Source organism: Aquila chrysaetos, chromosome 1 (assembly GCF_900496995.4).
Source record: "Aquila chrysaetos chrysaetos chromosome 1, bAquChr1.4, whole genome shotgun sequence".
Classification (NCBI taxonomy): Eukaryota; Metazoa; Chordata; class Aves; order Accipitriformes; family Accipitridae; genus Aquila; species Aquila chrysaetos.
In genome coordinates, this window is record NC_044004.1 from 79279765 (window position 1) to 79304861 (window position 25097).

Sequence of the window (25097 nt, forward strand, 5' to 3'; positions counted from 1 at the left end):
TTTCAGAATACTGAAAACTGGGAAACTCTAATCTTACAGTGTGTTCTCTTAAAAGGAGAAAACAATACTGCACAGCTAGTATTGATGCTAAAAACTACTTAACCCATTGATTCTCTGGTCATATTTTTAAAATGTACCTCTTTGTCTCCCAGACTCTTTTCTTGGTCCTCTGTCTGCATCTTTTCGTAAAGATGAGAAGTTTTTCATATCAGCAGCTTTCTGAGCACACTCTCTGGATATGTCCTTTAGCCTGTCCTTTTGATCGCTGTAACCTAACTTAGCTGCAAAAAATACTTTTTGTCAAAGATCATTACTAAAAAGTCATTCATCATCAAAATACACAAATATATTTATGTACCATAACATTTAGTTTTTAATATTAGTACTACTTAAAAAGACTAACGAATTACATAACATGGATTAAAAAAGACAGATGTATAGTATAGATTTAAATGTATAGGTATCTCCAAGGAGTCCACTAAATGGAGCTAATGAAAGTAACCAAAGCCGCATTATGTCAAGTATGTCTCACAAACACCTCTTATCAAAATTGAATGCTCAAGCCATTTTCAAAGCATATACTATTTACATCAAATTTTATGAATTATATTGAAAACATGAATCTAAGTTTCATCTTGTCTAAATGCGAAGATTTACTTTTAATAAAACAGCATAATCACTGTTCATGAAAACAAATCCTTCTATTTCTGAAAAGGTAAATACTGACCATTTTTGAGTTATCACTGCATCAAAAAAAGAGTTACCAAGTTGAGCATTCTCAGTTTTAAAAAAAATCTAGGAATTCAACAACAAAGAGGAGAAACATCTCAAGAGAAAGCAGCATCTCTCCACCTGAGAAGTAGGGGAGTTCAGAGTAAAGGCGCTGACAAGTAACGTAGATGTCACTGCCTCATATGACTTCTTATAGCTTGATTTGCTTGGAAGCCTAGTATACAGATAGAATGGACTTTTAAACAGATAAGATAACTTTTTTTACTATTCTTTCCAAACATAAGATAAAGTCCATTAATATACAGGACTACAAATAATGCTGCATGTCACAATACTATTGGGGAGCAGTGTTCCTCAAATAGCCAGCGATCCAGAGCCATACCAAATGCTCGAAAAGATCACTTGGCTTCAAGTTTCTAATGCGCTTTTTAACCGACAATGTGATTGGAAGGCATGATGATGTTTGAGAAATGGATCAAGGCCTCAAGAGCCACTTTAGTGCAGGAATAATGAGGGGTAAGAAAAAAAATGTTGCCTTTACAGTTCTCCAGAAAAGTTAACATTCCATGGCAGATATTACTTAAACATTAGTTGTTATTCAAAGATTGATTCAAGTCAATGATGGAATTCTTCCTTTAGAAATGGTTCTAGTCCAGAGGTTAGCACATACCTGGAACGCCATCACCTGAAGTATTTCATAGTAAGACAGGTTTGGGGTGGTTTTGGGGGTGGGAATGTGAGGTGGTGAATACATACCTGGACCTCTGCCACTACTAGCTTGAAGATGGCTTCTACTGAATACTGAATTATCTGGCTGAAGTTTTTTATTACTCTTTTGATTAGCGGGGTCTCCAACTCCATTCTCTTTCATGTGGTCTGATTTAGGAGCAGAATGCTTTTCAAATCCTATCAAATAACACATGTATCTTTAGAAATGAAAGGCTTCCTAATTTAAAGTTTCTAATATCCAAATTAAAAATAAGAAAACTTTTAAATTGCAGATTAAAAAAACAAACAAAAGAAAAACCTCACAAAAAACCCACACCACATTTCAGTATGTTAGGCAGTAAGGTTCTGTAATATTTTATATATTGCCATATTTACAGTGGTAGACTGTAGTGGAACACGGTCCTCAATTCTTTCTTCCCTGAAGCAGTCTATGTCCTATTGCTGTTCATTATGTGAAGATGAACATGTCAAATTCAATCAGCCTTTTATTTAATTTATTCGTATGTTATGTTTAACAAACACAGCAGTACAAACTACAGAACCAAAAGACTAGATTCTTACACATCGAGGCCTATGGTATATGAATCCTGGAGAAAAGTTTCCTGCAGCTCCTTCTGATTTTTCCCCAAAGTTCTGAATTGCACTCTGTGTGTGTATGTGTGTATATAAACACACATACACACATATACAAACACACACACTCCAAATGTATCTCTGTATTTGTATGAAGCTGTACTTAAAAGTTTTTTATAGCATTTTAAAAGGTATTTTAAATATATCAATACACACAGAACACCCACATATACAAATATACCACGATTTTCTTCTGAAATTACTGAAAATATGTGTAGTTATGAATAATCTACAATAGAAAAATCTTTTTTCCCCATTATCCATGAGTCTCCATTTGTATTCCCTTATCAGACATAATACAAACAGTTCTAATATTGAATACATACACTAATCTATTTTCTTTTGAGACCCTTTAATAGATAATTATTGATAAAAGTATTTAAGAAGAAAGCAGCTAATCTACTACCTTCTCCTTTATAATCCCCATTTCAGAAATATAGTTGATACTGTTATTAAAAAAAAAAAAAAACAAACCAAACATCTTAATTACCCAAGTCTTCCCCATTTCCTCCTGCTGCTTTGCATTGAGACCAGTGAATAATCTGCTTTGGAGCATCTTCTGGAGATACAGCTGTGCCATCTGGGTTAGCATAAAATAGCAACAATGGCTGAAAGTGACATCGAATGCACCTGGAGACCACATCTTTCCATTTTGTTCCGATCTAAGAAAAAACAAAAAACCAAACAAAAGCCCAAACTTTATCAACAGCATTGAACCCGAAAGAATGGAATGAATAATTTATTAAGCAACAGGTACCAAATGCCCAATTTCAAAGGTACATTAAGATTCAAATTTTGGCACATGAGTTTATGTAAATTGCAGCAAAAAGCTAGAACCAGTATTACATGGGCTAACAGTCAGAACATCAACACTATGAATACAGCTGCCAGTAAGTAGGTCTTCTTTTTCAGCACAAGTACAAATTTAACAGTAGACAAGCACATTAACATTCTGAAACACTGGGCATTTGGAAGGCAGAACTGTAAAGTAGTGAAGTCAATTCTAAAATTAATTTCTAAAATTAATTTCTGAAAACTGATTTACAAAACTAAAGGTTTATTAAAAAGAAACATTTGTTTGACTTGTTTCAAGTTTGGTGTCAGAAGAACGCATTCTAGAAAAGTAAAGATCACTAAATTTGGTAGCATTAAAAAAAGTATTTACCTCTTTTACATTAGCATCATCAAACAGCACCCATTTGCAACTCTTGGTATGAAAGGCAAAGGCACAGTAATGTCGGCTTGTGTAGCAAATCATTCCCACAAGAAAAAGTTCACTATTTTTGGCATTTTCATCTGTGACTCTATAAAACAGCTGTAAAAATGGTCACGTATTTTAAAATGTGTAAAACATTCAGCATCAACTTCCAGACGTACTACTGGCATTTCACCAAGGCAATTGGTATTAAACATCCTGTTGCATTATACAATTTTTCATGAGTATAAGTAATGATTTTTGCACTTATTAGGTCTATTTTAACATTTATTTTTGCATAGTTGAAAGGGCAAAACAATAATGCTCTGGAATAATGCCACAAATTTCAAACTGAACATGATATCCCTCGATTTTCAACTACGAATTCACCTACATTCATCTTTGTACTTAGGCACAAGACCAACAATTCTGACAGGACTTTTTCCTCTCACAGAAACTGCATCAAGCAGCACATTATAAAGAATGTTAAAAGTAGACATAAACTTTGAAGATAAATTGTGTTTTAAAAATATGTATGTGTGTGTATATATATATTTTTATATTTTGTATCTATTTACATATACATAAAATACATGTTAAATTAAATTTAGAATAAGCAAATAGTAAGTTTTAGGTCAGATACCCCAGGAAGATAAAGTTGTGTTGCCAGATTCCGCATAACCTCTTCTGTCAGGTCAGAGTGTTCTGAATCCCAGACTAAACCGATTGTGACAATCTCAGGACAATTCATAAGAACACGACGAATTTTTATTTTTTGACCACAGTTACTCTAGAAAAAGGAAAAAAAAAAAAGGTGATGGGAGGGAAAACAAAGATGTTTAAAAAATGGCAGTCCAAAGTTAAGTTAGTAGACAAGAAATAGTGCAACAAAACAACTCTGCAACTTCCTCTAATTATCAGATTTAATGATGGTGTTTGTTTCTAACAATTTAAGGATAAAATTCTTCATCACAAAAACACTCTGATGAAGACTACAGCTAACCTTCTACATCCAATCACCACCTTAAAACAGAAATCTCTGAAAACATCCAAGTCACCATAACAATTTGTCTGTTGTTCACCCTCCATTTCATCATTTAAGCTTAGGTCTGTATGTTCCTGTGTACTTTTCTATAGTTCCTAAATTAACAGTATTTACACAGAACCATTTAAGGATGAGAGGAATTAAGTAGAACAAGCTAAAAGATACTGTTTTTGTCAACAGAAGCACAAATTAACTAAAGCAGCTTCAATCAGAAAATACACCTCTTCCAACTAATCAAAGCCACTTAGCTCTATGTTGAATATGAAGAATAAAACACAGACCTAATAACTCGACTTCCTAAACAGGCCACTTGTACCTACAATACCATGTTTATCTATAACTGTAACAATAAAATATAAATTTAAGGGCTTTTTTACTCTAAGCTGGACTGTGCTGAAGTGGCCACAGGTAATCCTGCTTTTAGGGGAATAATTTATCCTGATTTAATACGCTAAAAAGTTCTCCCTTGTATCTTCAAGTAATGCAACATGTTTGTTTACTTACAGGACACTTTCTGTAGTCATCAGTAGTATTTGCTGCCTGCAGCAATTCTGCAAACATTTCCGGCTTGAGACGTTCATGCCTCTCCATCATTCTTTCTACTTCGTTACTGTAAAAAATAAATGGAAATAACTGTGGATCTCCCTTCTTAAGAGATAACAGATTTCAGTCAACTCTCAATTAACTATATCTTATGACTAAAAAGAAAAGATAGAGAGGTAAAACAGTAACAATACATACTTTTTGTCAAGCTCTCTCTACATCTTGCTTTGGAAATCCAAAACTTTGTTACTTTTGGACAGTGTCTCAAAAACACATTTTAACAAAGGAATACACATTCATTTTTAACACAGCATTTCTCTGGCATGCTTTGCTTATTATTGGAAGGGTGTATATAGAAAAATCAGGTACGAGAATAAAAGCTCTTACCACAGGGCTGTGGTAGAAATGTAACGCACAAATTCCGTAAAAGGCAACGGGTCTGATGATGCTCCACAACTGCGACATACACACTACAAAAATAAATATACTTTTGTTTTTATTTACTCGAGACAGTGGAAACAAATTATTTGTTAAAGCTATCAAATAAAGGTCTGACCTGTTCATACAGTGTCATAGCAAACTTCTGATGAGAAATACAGGATTTTGAAGTGCACATATCTGTCTCACTGTTTGGCACTAGGTGAAAATGAATCCTCTCAAGGATATTTTCCTAAATAGAAATAATAATGTAAATATAAACTGAACTGACGAAGTCAGAATATATGAGCAACATTACAGTTTAATACTCCAACTACTCCCCTTGGCTCCAAACAGTCCACCTACAACTTTAACACGTATTTAATTCCGTCCCTATTCACAACCCAGCGGACGGGAATTCTCTTCATCTCAAGATTTCCAAACATTAACAAAACAGCATTAGACAACAGTCACCCAACTGTTTTTCCAGAGTGCATTCTCCTTTGAAGAAAGTGAATCTTCAAGAAAAATTTAAAAAGCTGTTCTTACAGTAAGACATGATATTAATGTCATTGCATGCAATGACTGAAGTATTTTTTGGATCAGGCCTCTCAGTTGTTCTTCACACTTTTTCTCTGCGTATCAATCTGATCACATTTAGCACATGCGCCAACACAACAAGTATCACTGACAGAAGCATGGAAAAAGCTCATAAATAGCACATGCCTCATCCCATTCCAAGTCTCACTTTTTGACCTTAAAGGAAAGGAAAAGAAACAAAAAAGTACTATGATTGTCATCAGTTTGGCCCCTGAATCAGCCTGGCCATTTTTACTTCTTTTGACAAAAACATCAGAGGTAATGGGAAGAAGTGAATCTATTCAGATAGATCATTCAGACAGCTGATTACTTCACAGGTCCAAATGCATTTTGATTATATGGAGTACTAATGAGAGATTCTCTTTAATGACTGCAATCCATTAACCTAACTGCAAGATCTCAAACAGCCACTTTCAGGACTTCTCCACTGGCTTTTCCTAGGTATGTGAAAATGCATCTGGCAGGTAGGTATTCATTTGTGCATACTTCCAAAGGATGTCCAAAACTGAAAGTAATCGAAGCAGCAACCATATTTTCTGTCCCTCAAATCTGTGCCTGAAGGTTAACACTGATTTTTTTTTTTTTTTTTTTTTAAATGGGGAACAATTTTCATTGTCTAATACAAGACTTCTTAGAAAGAGGCTTCTTTGCCAGTGTTCTGTGCAATCTTGAATCATCTTTTATGGCCACAGTAATGGCTCATGTTTTTCAATGAGACTCTTCATAAAGGCAGAAAGTAATTGCAGCAAGAGTCAAGATCTTCATGTATTCGTTCACTCTTGGATAAGAAAATGGAAATCTCTTCTGCAGAAGTCTTCAGTAATGAGCTGGCTAGTTGTAACGGAACATATTTCAATAGCTGATGAGAGAATACTTGGAGAAACAGACTACATATTCCAATCCATAGGTGCCTCTTCTCCCGAGACAATAACCCTTCTCTCCATCCAAAAACTTTTAGGAGTGATTTAGAGTTCATCATGCTCGCTGACCTCCTGTAGTAATGATGTTTCACATATCCCCCCTGCCCGAGCTACACAGTTAGGGAAAAAGTACGGAGCAAATGCAAGATTACTCCATGCCACATTACCAGACACTTACTCCATGTGTCCATTCCCCTAAACTGGCATAAAGAAGGTCAGTAGTATTATGTCAGTTGTATCCCACCTGTGAGCCTGGAGCTATCAAAACAACAGGCCAGCTTGGCATGCACAAAACTAATGTAATTCTACTCAACTATCACAAAGAACACTTACAAAGCATTCTGCTGCATCATCCATGAATCCAAGCTGGAAACGCTGTTCATCCTTAAAACTTTCTGCCAGGGCATGTCTCATATTATCTGATGGGAGTGCTTTTTCTCGACTGTGTTGAAATTGTGAAAATATTGCCTAGGAAGAAATATGATTACTTAGCTTCATTAGCCACTTGACTAAACACTGTGATTCTACACAAATAACATCAGCTCTTATGCACCAAGCCTAAACAGCAAATATACAGAATGTTTATAAATCTATGCAACTTCAGAAATTACTGTTTTGTCTTACAGTTATGTAGGTTCCGTGTTCTGGTACTCATTCCATTGTAAGAAGTTAAGCTACCGAACTGAACTGTGATCCATTTGAAAAACAACATAGAATTATATAAAAATGCAAGCGATTGACTTCAGCTCCCAGAAGCATCACAAGCCCTGGTCTGTAATTATGTAGCTTTTTTAATTTGGCCACTGGAATAGCGGTTCATGCATATGTATCTCATCTTTACAGATGGTGTATATTTCTTAAGGCATAATCTAATACCACTCAGGTTAAACACCCATCATTCATTCAATAATGTAACATTTATATTACTACTTCAGACATGAGAGTGTCTCTATTAAAATTATGGATATGCAAAAAACTCCCATAAATTAGATAAAATGCTGATAATCCTTGCCATTAAATCAACTCTCTGCTAAACCAGTGCACACAATACAAGAAAACAGGTCAATATCTGCAGCTGCAGAACATGAGAATAAATTGCACTTGATTTTTTCTTCATTTTCCAGAAGAGATAGTTGGCTACTACTTTTCTTTTTGGCAGAGATACATATGCAAGTGACCTCATCATTTAGCAAGTAAGGGAGGTTGATTTTGAAAGAACTGAAAATTAAAATCTATTAATGGAATGAGAAAACATTTGCCGATATTAAAGGGTGTATTCCACTGTCAAGATTCTAAGTCAAACTTTAGAGAAAAATGAAGATAATAAAGTCAAAGCAAATCAGGAAAAGCCGTGTAAAATATAAATAAGGATATGCATTCTTCACACAGGCCTCCTACAGTTAAAAAAAATCTGGACAGTAGGCAAAGATACAACAGATAAGCAAAGTTTCAGTGCTAACAGAAAGCAGCGTTTTAACCATGATGCATTCCAGGGTCAGTGTCTGTCAAATATTTAAACTTTCCTTTCATAACAAAAAGCATGGACTACTGATAAAAATTACAGTCAATATCTCAATGTAAACATTCAAAATTAAGTTTTTAACAGATCTGGTAATACAAGTTAACTCTGCTTTGAAAACATTTATCAATTCTCATTTTGGCTGCTTGGTCATTTTTGGCACGCAACAGAGCCTTCCATGTCCAGCCAAAAAAAAAAAAAAAAAAAAAAGTACAGACAAGCAGTTATGCAGATATGTATGTTCATTTTAGTGGCCTGCATAGTCAAAGTCCCACATAGTGTTATCCAGAGGAGAAAAGAGCATATTTAACTCTCGGAACACCACCAAAAGAAAAAGTTAATGGATTGAACTGAAGCAAACCAGAATTTATTGGCTATGCTTTTAGTTTATAGAAGAGGCTGATATAGATAAAATAGCCTTCTTTATTGGTAAACAAGTAAGAGGGGTTAAAATAGCCCAAGACCACCAAAAAAAAAACTGCCTCCAAAAAACAACCCAAGTCACAAACAAGTTACTGAAATGCATCCTCCTCCAGCATATACACTGCATGAAAAATCAAAATGCCCCAGATTCTGAATACAGAACAAACAGAATCACTCACGCAGTATCTCTAAAAAGCCAAGAAAGCAAAACTAGTAACGTACATAATGACTGAGGACAGATACTTCCAAATGAGTTAACCGCCACAATGTTTTGAGTTCAGTACCTAGGCTACTGGCCATAGAGTTACAAAGGTCACAACTATACTGTTAAAACAGTAACTAATCCCATTCTAACCAATTTTAGAACAGGCAGCAATACCACTTATCAGTATTCTTGGGAACATCAAAACAGGAAGACATGACAGTCCAGGCAGTGCAAAATACTCAGGTACGGTAAGCCATTCACATAAATCACACAAGATGCATCATGGGGGTAATCAATCCCTCAAGAACAGATACTTGAAAGAATAAAGAAAATTTCAAGTCCTAAATTACAGCAGCCTTATGAAGCAGCTGAAGCTAGTGTATTGCTTTGGAAGGTGACTTAAAGTGATGCAAAACCTGTCTTACTTTGTACTGGAGCCCCAAAAACTACAGGAAAAGAGAGGGTGTTAAGGTACAGCAAGTGGTATGTTTAGCGTGAAAAAAAGAAGCACCTGGTCTTCACGAGTGCACCACTAGAAGGGAACGATTCAGTAGTTACAGGTTCAATTGCAACACACCATGAGCCCTACCTGCTTCATGTTTCTGAGCACACTGAAACTCCTACATTATTTTTACTATGATTTCAGCAATGTGATTAGTTATTAAGAGTATGTAGTGTAACACATACATTCCAGCAATTGTCACCCTTCAACCCCTCTTCATTTCTTAAAGGTGGTTCCAGTGCAGCATTGAACAAGACTGTATATGACCAAACTTCTCATGTAATATAGGTCAAATCAAAAGGAAAAGGCCATAAAGTTTACTCTGTGTTACGACATCTGATATGAACATGAATCCCTATACACATGAAACTCCAGGAAACTAAAGCTATCATCCCAGACAGAAGATTTTACCTGAAAACACAGGTATGCCTGAGTTATGGTCTGGACTTTATGTACTAACAAGATCAAGTGTCCAGCACACAGAAGAATATGATGTGCGTCAAAACGCTGGCAAAACAAAAAGCCCCAACAAGTTCCGTAAAGTCAAGAGCTTGTAAAAAGGTTGGAATAAAAGCCTCAGGAAGTTAGTCTGAATATGTGTAGTCTCAACCAACTTCAATCTGTTGGCTTTTTAAAATTAACAATTTTAACCAAAGAAATAAAATGGCACCACTTAGAAAAACTACATTTGGAAAAAGACAGAGACACATTCGAAACCAGCTGTACCATACTGCAATCATGATAAACACTAAAAATAGCTGGAAAAAACTACACGGTACATAGATTATACACCTCCTAAAAGATTAAATAAATGTCACTGCAAACAGTTCTTGCCTAAAATGTTCATTCAGTAACAAGGTTTGGTCTGTGAAACTCCCCGAGAATAAACTCTAAAATACTTGGCTTATCCGTGCCTACAATTTAGCATTGTCAAAAAACGCTTCCTCAATGAACTACATTTTCAAATAGTGTTGTTCCTTTCAGCTCCCTCCAGATGAGTGCTTCCCAGTTCTGTATAACACTATATCTATTACTGTGTTTGACTATACATTCTACAGTCATTCTACAGTCCTGTATTAGAATCCCAAAAGTGTCTTGGCTGTCAAATTGCAGTAAGAGTAGAAAGTGCATCCTACTAAAAAAAAACCCACAAAACCAAACCCTATACATTTTTCCACTGGGATTTTTATCCTGATTAAACAGTCATCATGCTTACAGCTACTTCCCTAGTAACTGCAGACAGCCAAATACCAGTCCAGTAAAAGCAGTAAGAACCTAACAGAATTCGACATTTGTTTACAGAGTTCAGATGAGTTACAAAACTGTTTGAAGTGCAAGTTTTATGCACTAGTTAAGATATGCTGATCTGACTTACTTTCAAACACTAAAAAGTTACCAGCTTTCATTAGTTTTCCAGTACCACTACCTGCCCTTCATTACTTACAAACTGAACAATTAAGTTTTGCACCGTTACCATCAACTACTGAGTAAAAAAGAATCTTAAGACTTTACAGACAGTAATATAGTAAGAACTGTATTCTACTGCTACAGGAAAGAACAAAAGCATATGCATGCAAATAGAAGAAACAAAATCTGAGAGACTAGCTAGAAATTTTCAAATAAGTTATTCTGTCTTTAAATAGACAAAAGTTTTATGTTTAAGCAGACTGTAAAATTTGTGTACTGTAGAATTTCTTCTTTAAACACAAGAAAATATTTCTGTTACAAACATCTGTTACAAATGTTCTTAAATCTAAATTGTTTCTTTACACAAGAATGTCTTTGAGTCACCCAGACACATGTATAATAAGGATATAAATTTAGTAAAAATCAGTTAAATTATCATTCCCTCATTTTGAAAGATGATTCTTCCAAAAATTATTTACCTTTAAAGCACAAAATATGCACGCATCTCCCTGACACACATGTCCAGTTAAACCTCTTAAACTTCGTCGAAATATGTCAAGTTGCCATAATACCTATAAGAATAAAGTTTCACAGAAAACAAGCAATGAGTTCTGAAGGTTCTACATTTAACACAGCAACATATAGTAGAATTTAATTTTTTTTAATTTCACATAACATGTACAACTTGAGCACCAACATTGCTAGAAGAATTATGGTCATTTTCCATTATTTTGGTAAATTGTGGAGGTGGAAGTAGAACATTCGCATTCACTGCTCAATATTTAGATCTCCTTTTTAAACTTTTTGAAACAATGTCCAACAATGTAGTTTGCGTAGAAGAAGAGCTGAAGTGCTCTTAAGGAAACAAGCAGCAAGCTAAACTGTGTACAGAGATTGTAATAGTCTTATGGCTTTATGTAAGAGGAAGGCAGCTATGGCGTTTACTTCATTTCTCCTTTCTCTTTCCCCCTCCCCCTCTCTATGCTTTCTTTCAAATAAAAAGATAGAAACATAGAAACTGAATTGCTAGGTAAAATGCAAGCATCATTTCGGGTTACGTCTATACTGCATTCTTATGGTCTCTTACTGAAATGATTGCTGAAATACATTTGGTTTTCCACAGATCAAAATAATCCTGGTGCTTAATCAGGTATGTTTCTACCTTTTATTTGTGTTACTACTCTATATAAATGTCATGTCAGCTTGGTTACACTACACTGCTTTCATCATCTAATGTCTTAGGTACACAATCAGTGCAGTAGTTCAGAAAGTTGCCCATTAAAAAAAAATAAATAAAAACCCCTAAAATGAGTTCTCAGAAGGCACAGTAACACAGCAGCTGCAAATCCAGGAAAAAAAAATCCTATCTATAAATATAGAAGCTAAAATGAATTAGGATGCATTTGAAAAACAAATGTCCAAACCTCAGTTCTGAAGGTTGAACAGAGGTTAAAAGAACAGAAAAGAAAGGAACACATTCCTCCTTGTAAAGGGGCAGTCACCAATCATCAGCTACTGTACGATAAACAGCAGTAGGTTGTGAAGTAGTAGGATCGTCTGAAACTATAACTAAAAATGACTTAGGGTTTAATTTTAGGGCACCCTAAGGGAAAATAGCAAAACTGCAGGAGAATATAGGTCATGCTGTTCCCATTGAATGTAAAACAGCAAACTCATTCTACTAAATCTATTGTACATTTTTATTTCAAACGTCTCTAGATACCATACACACACACATACATATATCTCTCATATCTCCTATGTTTAAATCCATACCGTTTTTAAGACTTACAGTTTTTTTAGGAAGTCTACTTATCTATTAAGCCCTCTGTCAGTTTGGAAAATAATTCTGTATAATTTGAAAATTATCAGGTCCAAAATCTAAAGCATTACAAAAAAATATATATTCTGCTCTATTTGCACAGCCTAGAAATTTGTTGTTGTTAATTTCTAGATTTAAAAAGACTATAGTATAAACTAAACTGGGCCTGGTATTTTGACCTGCAGACAATGTGGAAAGGCTAGCACTGCTCTGTCACAGAATTAAGTCGGTCCCCATATTCCCTGTCATAAGTAGGCTTGTAAAAGCTCAACTTTTTATCATGCTAATGTCACTGTACTATTAAACTATACTTGACAGAACTAAAGAGCCAACATTTTTTTCAACTACAGCTTGTATAAAAACAGAACAGTATGTAAACATGCAAGAAGTTAGTCGGTGATAGGTATGCATATAAACAGTAAAAAGAAATGGAAGTCATATTTCTTTGATATCAAGTGTATCTCCTACTCTAATTCCACAAATCTTTCCTAAGATTAGAATCAAAACTTTCAAATAGATGTGCATATTCTGATATGCCCCAGTACCAGAGACTCACATGCTAGTTCTGAGAAAATGGTATTTTAATAAAAATAGTGTCCTATTCAATACAAGTAGCAGCACTGGTTGCCCCACATTAAAAAGTGTCTTGTAAATTTTGCCAAGTAACAAAACTGCTATGTTTGACAGAAACATTAGTTTTATAACTTTAGAACTTGCTGCTTAAATTTTGAGTTGTAAGTTTCCAAATACAAAAGGAAAGTTTTTCTGATATTCTTAATGCATGCAAACAAAATAACATGCTGTCATTTTTTGCAAAATCAAATATTTAATACTCTCAATTCTGTAAAATGCAATGCTAAATAAAAGTACTTCCACACGGTCATCTTTTTTTCCTACAATTGCCACATCTTCTTTTTCGTTTGTTTGGTTTTTGTTTTGTTTTTTTTTTAGGAAAGTCCATTCCAAAAAGACGTGCTATTCTGTCTTACTTGGAATCATTAAGAAGTTTAACTGAGAACTGAACTGAATTGAACACCATTGAAAAACGCACTGTATTTTTCTGTAGAATACACATACTGCAATACAAATAGTAAAAAACAGCATTGCCAAGAGAACATTTTCTCTACTATGACCATCTAAGCTGCTATAAAACCAGAACTGTTTAATAAATCAAGTTTTTTCTTACCTGAACAGCACTATTAAGAAAGCAGCTGTTTTGTCCCGGTTCATTTAACAAGCCTTTTGTAGGAGCCAGGGACAGTATACTTCCAGGCTGATAAACTTTTCCAAGGTTACCCCCAGGTTTTCTTAAGAATTTCACCCATGCCATTATTTTTTAGACTTTATAATTGCAATATTTACGCTTAAATATTTAAGGATATGATGGGTGCAAGGCAAAGAAAAAGGTCCTAAGAGAATTGCTCTAAAGTCACGGCATTCCATTCAACTCTGTGGAATAGTAACCATTCATGGGTTTAAGACCATTTTCCATGAGCAGCTGTCAGCCATCTATGAGGATCAGTCTTTCCGTTAAAATACAGCTATACAAAGTTTTTAACTCTCAGACTTAAAAAAAAAAAAAAGTGTCCAGTTAAGGTTAAAACACGTTAAAAGTTATTAGAATAAAAGTTCGTATTAAGCAAGTTGCACAGTAACTGATTTCTCCTTCCAGGGATATCAGTAAAGTATTACTATAAATCATTAGTTGTATTATAATGCAAGTTTATATGTATCACAAAAATGGAAAGTTCTTGACAGGCGTTATACTCCTGTTCTCTTATTTCGTTCCATCTTCTTTTCACTTTTAACTGTGACCCATGAAATATATTTCAGTTTAGAAGACTCCATGTTTATTTCATTCTCTTTCCAGTGAATCTGAAATACGAAAAAAACAGAAAATATAAAAATAGAATTTCCCAAAATGGTAACGACCTTCTAAATCAGAAAAGAGATCATAGCCAAAACAACCTCTTAATCTAAAGGCAGATGCAATAACCAGGGAAGAGGAGGAGAAACAATTGCCACCTAAAAGTTGTTTTAAGGCAGAAAAATTAAATTATTTTATCTGTCATAATCAATTATCTTCAAACTTACTATACACCTCTAAAGACCACAATAAAATTACTGTAAAGATTCTGGTAACAATATGCAACAGCTTATAAAAAAACCCATATAACAAGAGTTATTCTAGCTTTGAATCTCCAAGTCTAACAAAAAGATTACCAAGAAGTAAGTATTTTTATTCAACACTTGGAAGCCCAAGATGGTTTTGATTTCAATATCCCAGCAAATCACATGAACTGATACATATTTCTATGTCTTAAGATTACTAAGATGTTATAGATGGATTCTCAGCTAGTACTCAGCTTTCAAAATTTTGTACTACCTAGTAAACATTACATAAATACGTCATTAACCTAGTTGCATTCTTAAAGCATCCAGAAAAACATAGCTAATAGCAGAGCAAGAACATTCTGGTAGCTGTCCCAATAACCGATTCCAAAATTTTCAAATTCCAGCAATGAGTTGGTTCTCTCGTTGACGAAGGTACATATTTAAGGTTAAATGACTCATCATCCAGAACATCACCACAGGCACATGTAAAGCCCATACCATGATCATCTTACAACAATGGATTATTCAATCAGTTTGGCACTACTACATCATCCACGTAAACATTTGCAGTAACAGCACAGAACAGAATAAACTTAAATAAACCAAAGTGATTAAGGCTGCATACTTGGGAAAGACAAAAAAAAAAAAAAAAAAAAAAAAAGAAAAAAGTGAAATTTGGGCCTCACATTACAACCAAGATATTCACCTTAGATTTTACAAGCATGTGAGATACTAAAACTTAGCAGTATACTTCAAAACTTGCAGCCTTCTCACTACAATTTTTTTCACTGTGCAAGCCTTTTCAGATTGGTGAGCAGCATTAAAAAACAAAAATAGATTTTGTAATTGGAACGCTCTATAAATTGGAAGATAACCTTCCCCAGCTCAGAACAACCAACAACACATTCACGTCAAACAGTTCTACAGCTCTCAAATATTGTACAGCTGGGACACCACAGAAACAAATCACATGACTTTCAAAAATACCTGCTGGAAGTCTTGCACCCCTAAACCCATTCCCCTTCATTTAAAAGAAACATTGGTACTTGCTTGTATTATCAAAAAAGAAAAAAAAATCCATAACTGGAACCTAACCAAAAGTCCCTTTTGCCCCATGCATAATCAGATTTTGTTTGTTTGTTTACTGATGTTACTGTATCTCACCCATAAGTAATTTGATTTAATAATACTGGAAATTTTAAGTGTGATTTGTGACAGCACTGAGCAAGGAGTCTGAAATCTAACTGGAAACTGACCTTGACAGAATATCATGTGATAATCTTGTTTTCTTTATGTTCACCTCAATAAATCCAGAAAGGGGGGGGGGGGGGGGTGAGTACTTGGAAAAAGTATCAGTTTAAGATCTTATTAGAACCTTTAATTAAAAGGAGTATCAACTTCAATTTTTTTTCTACATAAAAGTCAGTGGTCCACAGTGTAACAGCTATTCTTCTACAAAGGGCCAAACTTCAAGAAAACAGGGACAGAAGTGAAGGTAAAACAAAGATAAACACAGAAAAAGATTAAAGATTCTCTTACGTCAGGTCTGCAGAAGAGATAACATGATCTATACAGAGCAATTAAAGGAAAGAAAATATTTAACAAGCGTTTTCATTAGAAAGTTTCAGTATAGTACATAAATAGAAAATAATGAATCACTGCAGTAAAGATGAATCAAGAGGAGTCAAGGAAAAAATCTAAGGTGTATAGCTGTTTATAATCAGATACCTATATATGCACACATATACAAAAAATACATATATATTCAAGAAGCCAGTATGACACATCAAAAGCACTTAGTAATGGGAAGCGTCATTTGGCCCAAAGTCTTCTGCTATCACAGGAAACCATAACTATTAATTCCTAAAAGTAATTGTTATGACTATGATTTTAAAAAATAAATTAAAAAACCCAGAAGAATCTTACATTCAACTTTCAACCATCAAATAGCTTCTACTGATTTCTGATTTAATATTTCTATATCTGTACTGAAAAACTGACCCAATACATTTCTGTCACAAAAACAGCTTGCTCCTTGACATACCAGAGAAGCTTCCTGAGCCCGCATTTTCCTGGCAATACAGAGTTCTTAATTCTACTTTATATAATTTCCCATATGGAGAATTACATACAGTTTTCTCCACCCTCCTACTGCTGTCCTAGAAGACAAAACTGAAGTTAAGATGAACAATTTTTGGTAATCAGCAATATCAAACTAGATACACTGAAGGGGAAAAAAAACAGGAAAGAGACTGGATTGGCAACAGTACAGATGGCCTGTGGCAGTCATAAAGGTGGAAAGTGTATTTGCACTCCAACGCATGCTTGAGATGTCCCTCATTGTGTTCCTACCTTTGAGTAGATGGGAGCAACAGGATCAATACAGTTCTGACCCAGAAACACCAGGCTTGCTATCCGGGCCTCCCACCCTAAAATAAATTCCCTACTGAATACACTACACCTCTCATCTCCAAAACTGCTCATACTCAGCGTATAGCAGCCAAAATTAGGGAAGGAAATAGATGGAAAGTAAGGTAGACCGTATGCCAATGATAAAATACAGAAGTTACTTGGAAAAAAAGAGACATGTTTCTAGCATCTAAATTTCATTTGGAAACAGATCTCACACACTCAACTGTGAGGTTGGACTACAGTTTGTTATTTAAAGAAATCCAAGGATAGACAAGAATGGCAGGATTCCTTTCCAGCCAAAGAAAGAGAAAAGTTGAATCCTTGCTTCATAATCAAGTTATTTTCTCATCTGAAAAAAAAGTGTAACAATAGACCCAAAGTCATGCTAAATTTGGGAAACATTTGTGTTCTCTTTTTCTTCAAATGCAAAAGGATGATAGCTACTCCAAATACATGTGTGAAACTGACCCCTAAGACCAACAGACAAAAATTATAAAACATCCACAAAAATTTTACTTCTGTAGTTCAGCCTTTGGACTTACTTACATTAAGTCACAAGGGTAGAAGAGATTCTATCAAGTGGTATGTTTCTTTCTTATCACACTTTCAAGCACAATTTCCCCTTTTCTGAACAACAGACTTATGCATGGATATGGGCAGGGTGGGGGGAGGAACAACATCTGCGTTTACCTAGTCTGTATTTTAACTGCTAAGAAATACACATGCTGTTTTGGAAACAAGAGTTCTTCCAGAACAATCTAAGACAAAAAGCATTCATTCACCAAGAACTTCTAGAAAGTCATTTTGTCTTGCATTTCAGGGATGCCCTAGAACAAACATGCACTAAGCATTTAGCTGTTGGGCTGGTGTTCAGGAGAGTTATAATGATGCACTGCAAGAATTCAATAAAAAATGGTTCAGGATTAGCTCTATGTTACTGCCACATTACAATAAGATGCTTGCTGTTTAATTTCACATCCACAAAGTTCTGAATACAAACAATTTCAACTATCACACCAGCTAAGTGAATACAATCTTATTGTAATTAACTGCAGAATATATTCACTGCACAGTTTTCATATGTGGGCAAGATATTCATTTTCCAAAGCACTGTGATATTATATTCATATGGCCTCTATTAATTATCTGCAACTTTAGCACACCTTTTCCTGAAAATTTAAATACAACAGTAGACAGATCAGAAGCAACTACTTAAAAATTATTTTCATGCAATCTTGTCACATTACTCTTTCTATAAACGCATTCTTTAAACTGCATATGTCACACTAAACACAGCCCCCGCAGCAGTTCAAACGTGTCAGGTATTTAAGAAAAAAACAAGAAGGGCATATCACAAAGGTATTCCTTTTAAAAGATCTCTCTGTACTTCTACTACTCAACTAGAACTTCACACCAAATGGGCACTCTAGTCCCTTTATCTACTACTCCTTCTCTCCCAAAATGGTCACAATCAACCCACAGAACAGACAGTAGCTGTGAAATAATACTATCTTGACACACAGTTCTCTGGCCAACATGACTCGTAAGTCCTAGCCTGGAGTAGGAAGTTCCACTACCCTTTCTTACTCCACTAATACCCTGTATCAAATACTGTGGTGCATAGCTTCTTACTCACTAGTGAGAGGGGCACTGTAGACAAGCCTTCCAATGGTGCCATAAGCAATGGGATTAACTTCTGTCATCCATTTGTCACAGCAGCCTCTCCCTAAGGAGAGGAAGTCTATAGTAGCATCTTGTTTTGAAATTTACATTGTACAAATACCTCAAAGTTTGGTTTTGTTATTAAAAAAAAAAAAAAAAAAAAAAAGAGGAGGAAAAAAAGCCAAGATCAAAGCAAGCTATTGTGGAAGACACTGCAAGGATGTATGCTCTTTAATCACAGCAAGTTTTTCTGGATTTGGACCATCCCCCAAAAGTATTATTCCTCTGCTGACAAGCCTACCCTCATTGTAGATTGTTCCATAAACCAGAGAAGTGATGCTGCTCATCAGCCTTGGTTCCTTCCTCCTGTAACATTTGGTTAAGCTTTTAGATGACTGGGACTCACACCACTGACTCCCTTAACCTAAATTCAATACTGCATAGGACTATAATTAGGAATTGAAGACTGTTCTTACATGTCTGTGGTAAGCCAGTGTTGCTAAGAGTACTGTACCATTTATTAGCCACTGGGGTTTACCAGTTCTTTGTAAGTTCTTGGCTTGACAAAGGTGTGGGTGACTGAGGATAGATCATAAGTCATTAAATCATATAGAGTTTTCAACAGGTGCAATCTTTCAGCAAAACAGTTATTTCACATAGTGTTCTTGACATACTATACAAGATTTTTAGCAGCTGAGAATTAAAGAAATATTCCTACCCTTCAGACTAAAGGGCAATTTTGGATGACTGTTTTCAACCAAATACACTATACAAGGGTTATGAACTCTCATACCAACTATTTATCAGCCTCAGTCGATCTACCTTGCCTAATTTCAGTCACTGTTCTTCAGCCATCAGTGTTCTCATCAAGCACCTGGCTAACTTAGTTGTGCAGCCTTACAGGACAAAATACATGCCTGTCACAAATTTCTGGCACTTGCCTTTATATCTTCCAGAAAAACAAATACACTAGTCAGCAAAAACGTGTGTTATCACTCGTTTTGTCGGTATACCCTAGCACGTAAGTAACTGCAGCTGGCGCAGTCTTTTCAATGTAAGAAGTAACATCACTAAATTAGCTTAGAAATCAGTGCAGTTACTATTTTACCTAAGCAAATCACTTTCTACAAGCACATTTGGTTTTAGGCATCTTAGATAACCATTCAGATAAAACTGATGAGATAAACAGTTGGTTCTGTGAATACTGAAACTATCAATGCCTGGCTCCTGATAGTTTTACGTCTCACAGCTGAGTTACCACACAGTTTTCTCCCTAGTCGGGGTATATGCCAACTCTGCTCCTTACATCTTCTTACAAGGTCTCTCTCTTCCAGCCAGCTGCCTGTTTTCATGCACTCTGTAAGTACATAATCATCTTTAAGACTTCTATCCCTTCTGTCAAATTGGGTGGAAACCTGCCAATGGGTTCAAAAGTTGTAGACTATGCGTCTCTGAAATTTGGCTGAAGAGTCACTATTTACATCTTCTCAGCTTCATTTTGCAACTACTCAGTGTGTTGCATAAATGAGTAATGGCAAATCTTTCTCATTCCCAATGCTAAGGTTACTTTTAAGCAACACAGCTTTTTGCTTCTGGAGGCAGTTCACGCCCGTGTGCTGAGCCTGGCAACCCACCCAATGATCTGACAACTCTGGTCAATCAATTTCTAAACTGATACAAGTTATAACTTAGGAATTTAGATACAAGACAACAAAAATCTGGAAGAGTGATTAAATGTATTGCAAGGGAATAAACGTGTGGCGGGAAACCACTAGAGTTTTCTGCAGTGAACCAACATTATTAGGACTATGGTTACTTTCTCCTCCTCAACAGAAAGAAATCCATCAAAAATTCAACAACTTGCAATTGCGAGAATTTGAGTGTTTTCCACAGCTCAAAAGCTTGTCATTTAAAATTGCCCATTTTTGTCAAGAGAACAAAAATCTGATTTGTACTGTGACAATACTGGAGGTTGCAATGATTTTTCCCCACAATTGAAAAATAAAAAAACCCCAAACCTGAAACAAAACAGTGAAGTTGCTTTAAAAATGTAGAAAAAGACTGAAACTTGAAATTAATAAACTCTTACATCCACTTCAATGGGGCTGGCTCAATTTTTTTGGTCCCTGCACAAATCCTGTCCCCTTCCACATTTACTGTTGTGTTGAACTGTATATGTCAACAGATCTCATTTGGTGTAAGATACATCTAATGCTTTTTGTAGTCACCACTGTGTCTTTGAAAATTATACTATTCACTTCAAAAGCTGTCAAAGAAATATGTTTACAAGAATGCAAATTCTCACTATATGAACCATCAGAGAGATACAAAATACTTCATTAATAGCACTTACTTGCAACACACATAACATGAAACAATAACAACACTGTAAGACCAAAAAGATCCCCCAAAACTATCACATTCCCAGCAGTGACCATTAGCCTTGATTTTGTGGGCCATCTACACGTGTACCAGCCAGTGGTATTAGTCTGACACATTCCTTCTGCCTTCAGTCACTGACTCAAGAAGTCCTCAAGAGACAAAAGGGATGTTTGACAGTTATCTCTTCTAGAAATTCTTCCAACCAAACTCTGATGATTTTAAAGCCAGCCTTTGTCGATTTTAAAGACTTCTATTGCCTCTTCTCCAGCCCTTATCCACTTAGCTGTGCCTCATATGCCAAACCACTGCTCCTGCATGTCATACTTCTCTGTATCCTTTCAAGATAGGAGAACCAGAAGCGTAGATGCTATCCCAGATGGCTTTTGTATGAGTATACAATTTCTTCTTTAAGCTGTTCCAATAAAAACTTTCCTGTTCACATCAAAACCAAAACAACAGGTTCACAGCTCAGCACCTCTGGGCTGTTACAACTAGAAACCAACTTTAGAAATAGTTACAATGGGAACTCTGAGTAAAGATCTTAAAGAATACAAATTCCGAACCCATGACATGGGCCAGCATTTACAGTGAGTCATCACAGAGTAACTACAGAGAAGATTTTTGTTTCTCCATCTTCCTCCTCCTTTACAAAGTGCTTTGTTCAAAGTTTACCATGTACTCTTTCTTGAGCCTCAAAAGAATTATCGTTACAGCAATAATTCTCACACTTGCCTTTTTATCCCGGATTAACTGCCTGTCCAAACCGTAACCTTGCCTTTCAGTTTTCTGTGTAGATGTTTGATCATTAACAAAAGTGCAAAATACCGAGTTCTGTTCCTTCCCAAAAAGCTTTCTGATTCCTTAAGTCACCAGGAAAAACTATATAACTGAGTTGCAAAGAATAGCAATATGAGCATCACCTTTAAGCCCACCCATATTTTATAGGCTTGACAGAAAAAAGAATGTCCTGAATCTTTACACTTCATGTATTTCTTCACAAACAAATCTGTACAAACCTATCTACAAACACTTCACTCAGTCCACACGTCTAAAATTCTGATCCAGTCCATCTCCCTGTTACAGCCTCAACCCATCATCATTTCACCTGGCCCCAACAAACTCCAACTTGTTTCTGCTTAAACCACGAGGATGTTTTTGAAGAACTCTTTGAATGGGTTTCATTCCCATCACTATGTCCCTCAAGTGACTGAACAGTTTTATTCTATCAAGAGGCATTAACCAAGGAAAAATGACAAAGTGCTGCTACCAAGATCTTGGAAAGCAATGTAACTGAAACACATGATAGTGCTAATACCCTGACCCTGAAGTCCTAGGGGTCTTACACCCAAACAATTCAGTCAGTAGTACATCGTGCACACTGTACGACTGAAAAAGATTCTGCACTATCAAGTTTTGATATGAAAGTCAAGTGCATATTTTAGGTGTTTTTATTGTCAACATCCCACTGGTCCAGGATAATAACCTTTTACACAAGTAATTTGATATTAAAAAAACCCCAACCAACCAGTAAACACATCTTACTTTGCAACAATTTGTTAGGGGAAGAAACGATTACATGCCAGTTGATGAAGGTAATTTATATTCAGATTATAACATGAGCTTTCACTAATTTGATAGCTAAAATCACCCCTTCATTCTGCAAGAACAGAACAGTTAATAATAAGGTCAGTCAAGGCAATTTTCATTGCCTTGAGAAGGAAAGGGGATACTGCATCATCAACCAGGCACAATACTATTCATGCATTTTTTTTGCTCTTAAAATAATCCTAGTAGCTTCAAAGTTAAGCAAGAGGGGATTTTGTCATGCCTATGCAAAATAAAGCATTAAGTAGAAATATGTAAAACTCACACTTATTTTGGGAAGGGAAAAACACATGTCAAGAGAACAAGACGTATTTCCTCTGAAAAGCTGTTTTTAAAATATTTGCATTGAAAATCAAAGTAAGGGATAAACTTAAAACTTAAATCAGATGCTAAGCAGCCCATTTGCATGCATCTACCTACGTGCCTCTGAAACTCTGCTTGTATGAATACAGCACATAACACAGCCTCCGAATACTGTAAACCGATTAAATTTCAAACAGCTCCATACTACCTGTACTGGCATTTCCTGTTCTAAACACTCTTTGAAAACACTCCAGAAAAACTCGCTGATGGGCATGTGACTACCACGTTAAACATTAACTTCACATTCTGCCTCTCGCAGAACCAACACGCGAGCTCGCAGCGTCTGGGCACGAAACCCATGCCCGGCAGCCCACCCCTCTCCGCTTACACAACTCACAGGGGCAGCGCTGGCAGCTCTCGGCCGTCGTCCCCCCCCCCCCCCCCCCCCCCCCCCCAGCTGGTTTTGACCCTCACACCCACGCCGTCCTCAGGAGGGATTTAACCCCGGCAGCACGCCCCGGCGGGCCCCGGCCAGGGGCCGGTGGTGCCTGGGGCCGGCCGCTCACCCACCAGCTCGGCGCGACGCCGTGAGGGGAGACGACGGTTACCGCCCCAACGGCCGAGCGCGCGGCGGCCGCCCCTCGCCGGACGGGACACCCCCAACGCCCCCCCCCCCCCCCCCCGCGTCACACCGGCCGCCGTCTGACGGGCCGGCAGCAGGTGAACGGCCCGCGGAGGTCCCGACGCCGCCGGTGGGGGGAAGAGGGGGAGGGAATCTCGTCCCGCCCGGCGCACCTCGCCCCGTCCCGCGGGGGAGAAGAGGCGGACCCCGCTCCCCCCTTCCCTAGCTCGGGACCACGGCCGCCTGGCCCCCGCCGGGGCTTGGGGCCGTCTCCTCTCCTCCCGCCCCGCCGGGGACACGACCCTGCCCGACCCCCGCCGGCACCCCCGGACTCACCTCCCGTCCCCAGCGGCTCCCGCGGGCAGCTCCTCTCTCGCCCCCTCCCGGCGGCGACTCCCGACGCGGCCCCGCCCTCACAACAACTTTTCCTCCCTCCTCCCTCCTTCCTCCTTCCTCCTCCTCCCGAGTCTCGCGCGCCGGCCAGCCCAGGGTGGGAGGCGGGGGCGGCCTCGCGCGCGCGCTCCTCCTTCCTCCCTTTCCCTCTCCTCCCGCCCTCTCCCGCCGCGGCGCCGCGCCTGCGCAACGAGGCGACCGGAGAGCGGAGACGAGGCGGTGGCGGGGGAGTGCGCGCGTCCTCCCGACGACAGCCCGGATCTTCCCGAGCGTGCCCGGCGCCAGGAAGAGGGAGGGGGCGCTGTGGGAAGACAGCCGGGGGGGGCGGGGTGGGGGAAGAAGCGCTCGAAGGCGATTGGAGGGATCGAGCCAATCACAGTGCCGTGCCGCCGCCTCCCGCTCTAGCCGGAGAAAGCCCGGTAGGTGGGCGTGGCCGCCACAGCCGGTGTGCGCCTAGGGCTGCGCATGCGCGGTGGGCTGCGCGGGAGGGTTGTTTCTCCCCTCAACGGTCCGTGCTCGAGGGTCCGAGGGCGTTACTGTGCCTCAGCGCCTCAGCCGGCGGGACGGGACGGGGAGGGTTGGGGCTTCCCGCGGCCTGCCGAAGGCAAAGGGCTGGGGGAGCCGTGGCAAGGTAAGGGGCTGCCGCAACACCCCCCCACACCTCCTCCCTACCCGTTTTGTCACTGGTTGAGAGAGCAGTTGTCCCAAGTGTAAAAGCCGCTGTGGGTGTGCCTGAGGTAACTGGGAGCAGCTCTTGAAGTCGCCTGGTCGCAGCCCAGGAAGCCTCTGTTGGGGCCGTTCCAAGCCACTGGGTTTTCGAGTTAATAACCCGTTAAAAGGAACGAGGCAGCGGTTGCTTTTCCAGCAATTGTTTTCCAGCATTCACTTCAGGATATCTGTCTACGCCCATT

At 37.8% G+C, this 25097-nt stretch overlaps 1 protein-coding gene across 2 annotated transcripts in view; it reads right to left on the reverse strand.

Moving 5' to 3' along the window:
• Positions 1–24489, reverse strand: part of USP53 (ubiquitin specific peptidase 53) — a 41659-nt gene extending 17170 nt beyond the window's left edge. The window contains exons 1-12 of one of the 2 annotated variants that reach the window (XM_030025481.2): positions 24130–24489; positions 13879–14567; positions 11350–11442; positions 7148–7282; positions 5434–5547; positions 5265–5347; positions 4839–4944; positions 3933–4079; positions 3260–3409; positions 2585–2756; positions 1489–1638; positions 138–281 (exon numbers count right to left, since the gene is read on the reverse strand). In XM_030025481.2, coding sequence (XP_029881341.1) covers positions 138–281; positions 1489–1638; positions 2585–2756; positions 3260–3409; positions 3933–4079; positions 4839–4944; positions 5265–5347; positions 5434–5547; positions 7148–7282; positions 11350–11442; positions 13879–14022 — 1438 coding nt within the window. In that variant the 5' untranslated portion in view covers positions 14023–14567; positions 24130–24489. The remainder of the gene's footprint in view (positions 1–137; positions 282–1488; positions 1639–2584; positions 2757–3259; positions 3410–3932; positions 4080–4838; positions 4945–5264; positions 5348–5433; positions 5548–7147; positions 7283–11349; positions 11443–13878; positions 14568–24129) is intronic. The other variant, XM_030025499.2, reaches the window with a different exon arrangement.
• Positions 24490–25097: the final 608 nt, after the last annotated feature.